Below are 1,788 nucleotides of genomic sequence, written 5' to 3' on the forward strand. Positions count from 1 at the left end.
CACCCCACGGTTCTTCTGTAGGGCTCAGGGCAGAGCTGTGCACGGGGGCCACACGGGCAACTTGCAGGGGCAGGCCATTGCTGGCAGCCTGGTCAGGGACCTCAGCAAGGTCAGCCAGTGAGTGCTGGGCAGCCTTGCCCTAAAGCCTCAGAGTGTGGCAGGTCCACCCAGTGCTGTCTTTAATTGGCTAGACGCCTTTGAGGGGAGTCTCTTCCCTGGGCACTTGTCTCCCGCAAGGCGAGGTCTCCTCCATCACACACTCACAGGAGGCACCAGATGCCGTCTCAGGACCTCCTGTGCAGCGTCCTTAACAACTGGAGGCCCCCATTTCCACCTAGGGGAGCTTGGTGGTGGAGTGGGCTGCTAACCACAAGGTCAGCAGTTTGAAACCACCAGCTGCTCCTGGGAGAAAGATAAGGCTTTCTACTCCCATAGTTAAGTCTTGGGAACCCCCGGGGCAGTTCTACAATGTCCTAGAGGGTCAGAGTCAGCACCCCCTCAATGGCAGTGAGTGAGATTTGTCTTTAAATTTCCACTCAAGGGCCCACTGCTCTTTCTAGCCTGTGGACTCACAGGCGCTGTTCCTAACTTTAAGAACCGGTGAGAGGTGAGAGCCCTAGGAGCAATCTTTACGTGCCGGCATGAATTAGCCAGTCACTCCTTTCCATTGTGGCCCTCGGTTTTCACATCTGAGCAAGGGGTGGAGTGAGTGCAGCCACTAGGGCAGGTGTTGGGCCCACAGCAGTGGCGTGCAGCTCGAGGCCTGCTGCGAGCCAGGGCCCTGAACACATTCACCCACCGTGTCTTCACTGTGCCTGTTGCTTCAGCACTGACCAAGTGCCAGGAAGAGGTCAGCCGCATCCCTGCCACCCACCCGGGCACGTTCAGGCCCACGTGCGACGAGGACGGCAACTACTTGCCGCTCCAGTGCTATGGGAGCATCGGCTACTGCTGGTGCGTCTTCCCCAACGGCACCGAGGTCCCCCGCACCAGGAGCCGCGGGCGCCACGACTGCAGTGGTGAGCAGGGCCTGCCACAGGAGCCCGCCCCTCCACCCGCCTGGTCCTCTATGGCACCCTGGGGGTGCTGTGGGCTAGGCACCAGCTCCCAGGAAGAACCACGAGGCCGTTAGCTCCTAGGGAGGGCCACTGAGCCAGTGGATTCTACGGCAGTGGGTTTGATAACGGGCACTCAAATGTAGTCCTCTGGCCTCCCCCCTCCCCCTTACCAGACCCTGCCTGCCTTCCACTCCCGCAGCCAGGGGTAGTCCTGGTCTGGCTCCCACGCCTGCAGCCACAGACCTTCACCTGGGCTCCCTAGGCCCTGGGCAGGGGCACCTCTGAGGGGTGGGGGAAAGCAATGTCGGCACCTTGCAACTCCATGTGCTGCTTCTCTGCAGAGCCCCTGGAGCTGGAGGACCTGTCCTCTGGGCTGGGGATGACCAGGCAGACCGGCTATCAAGGTAAGGGCCTTGCACAGACCCACCTCTGCTGGCCCCGCTCCCTGGTGGGCAAGTGTCCAGCACAATCCTGAGTCATTCCCAACATTCCTGGGAGGTCACTTCACAGGTGGGGGGCATGGGCTGTGTGTAGGTCTGTCTATCAGTCAGTACTTTGTACCAGAGCAGGGGCTGGGGAGACAGTCCTCCCTGCTCTGAGGGCCCCCCATTCTGGGAAGAGACAAGGACCACAGTGACCCCCGTTTCGTTTCCTTTCTCTCCATAGTGTACGTCTGAGAACAGCCATGGCTGCTTCACACAGCCACCCCTGCGTGGCCACAGCTTTCTAG

The 1,788-nt window shown here is 60.6% G+C and overlaps 1 protein-coding gene across 1 annotated transcript in view; it reads left to right on the plus strand.

Moving 5' to 3' along the window:
- Positions 1-1,788, plus strand: part of CD74 (CD74 molecule) — an 8,018-nt gene extending 6,230 nt beyond the window's left edge. Inside the window, exons 7-9 of the mRNA XM_004697089.4 lie at positions 828-1,019; positions 1,400-1,462; positions 1,725-1,788. Of these exons, the coding sequence (XP_004697146.1) occupies positions 828-1,019; positions 1,400-1,462; positions 1,725-1,735 (266 nt within the window). The 3' untranslated portion in view covers positions 1,736-1,788. The remainder of the gene's footprint in view (positions 1-827; positions 1,020-1,399; positions 1,463-1,724) is intronic.

Source organism: Echinops telfairi, unplaced genomic scaffold, assembly GCF_000313985.2.
Source record: "Echinops telfairi isolate 266 unplaced genomic scaffold, ASM31398v2 ScPeMD7_7469;HRSCAF=8507_0, whole genome shotgun sequence".
NCBI lineage: Eukaryota > Metazoa > Chordata > Mammalia > Afrosoricida > Tenrecidae > Echinops > Echinops telfairi.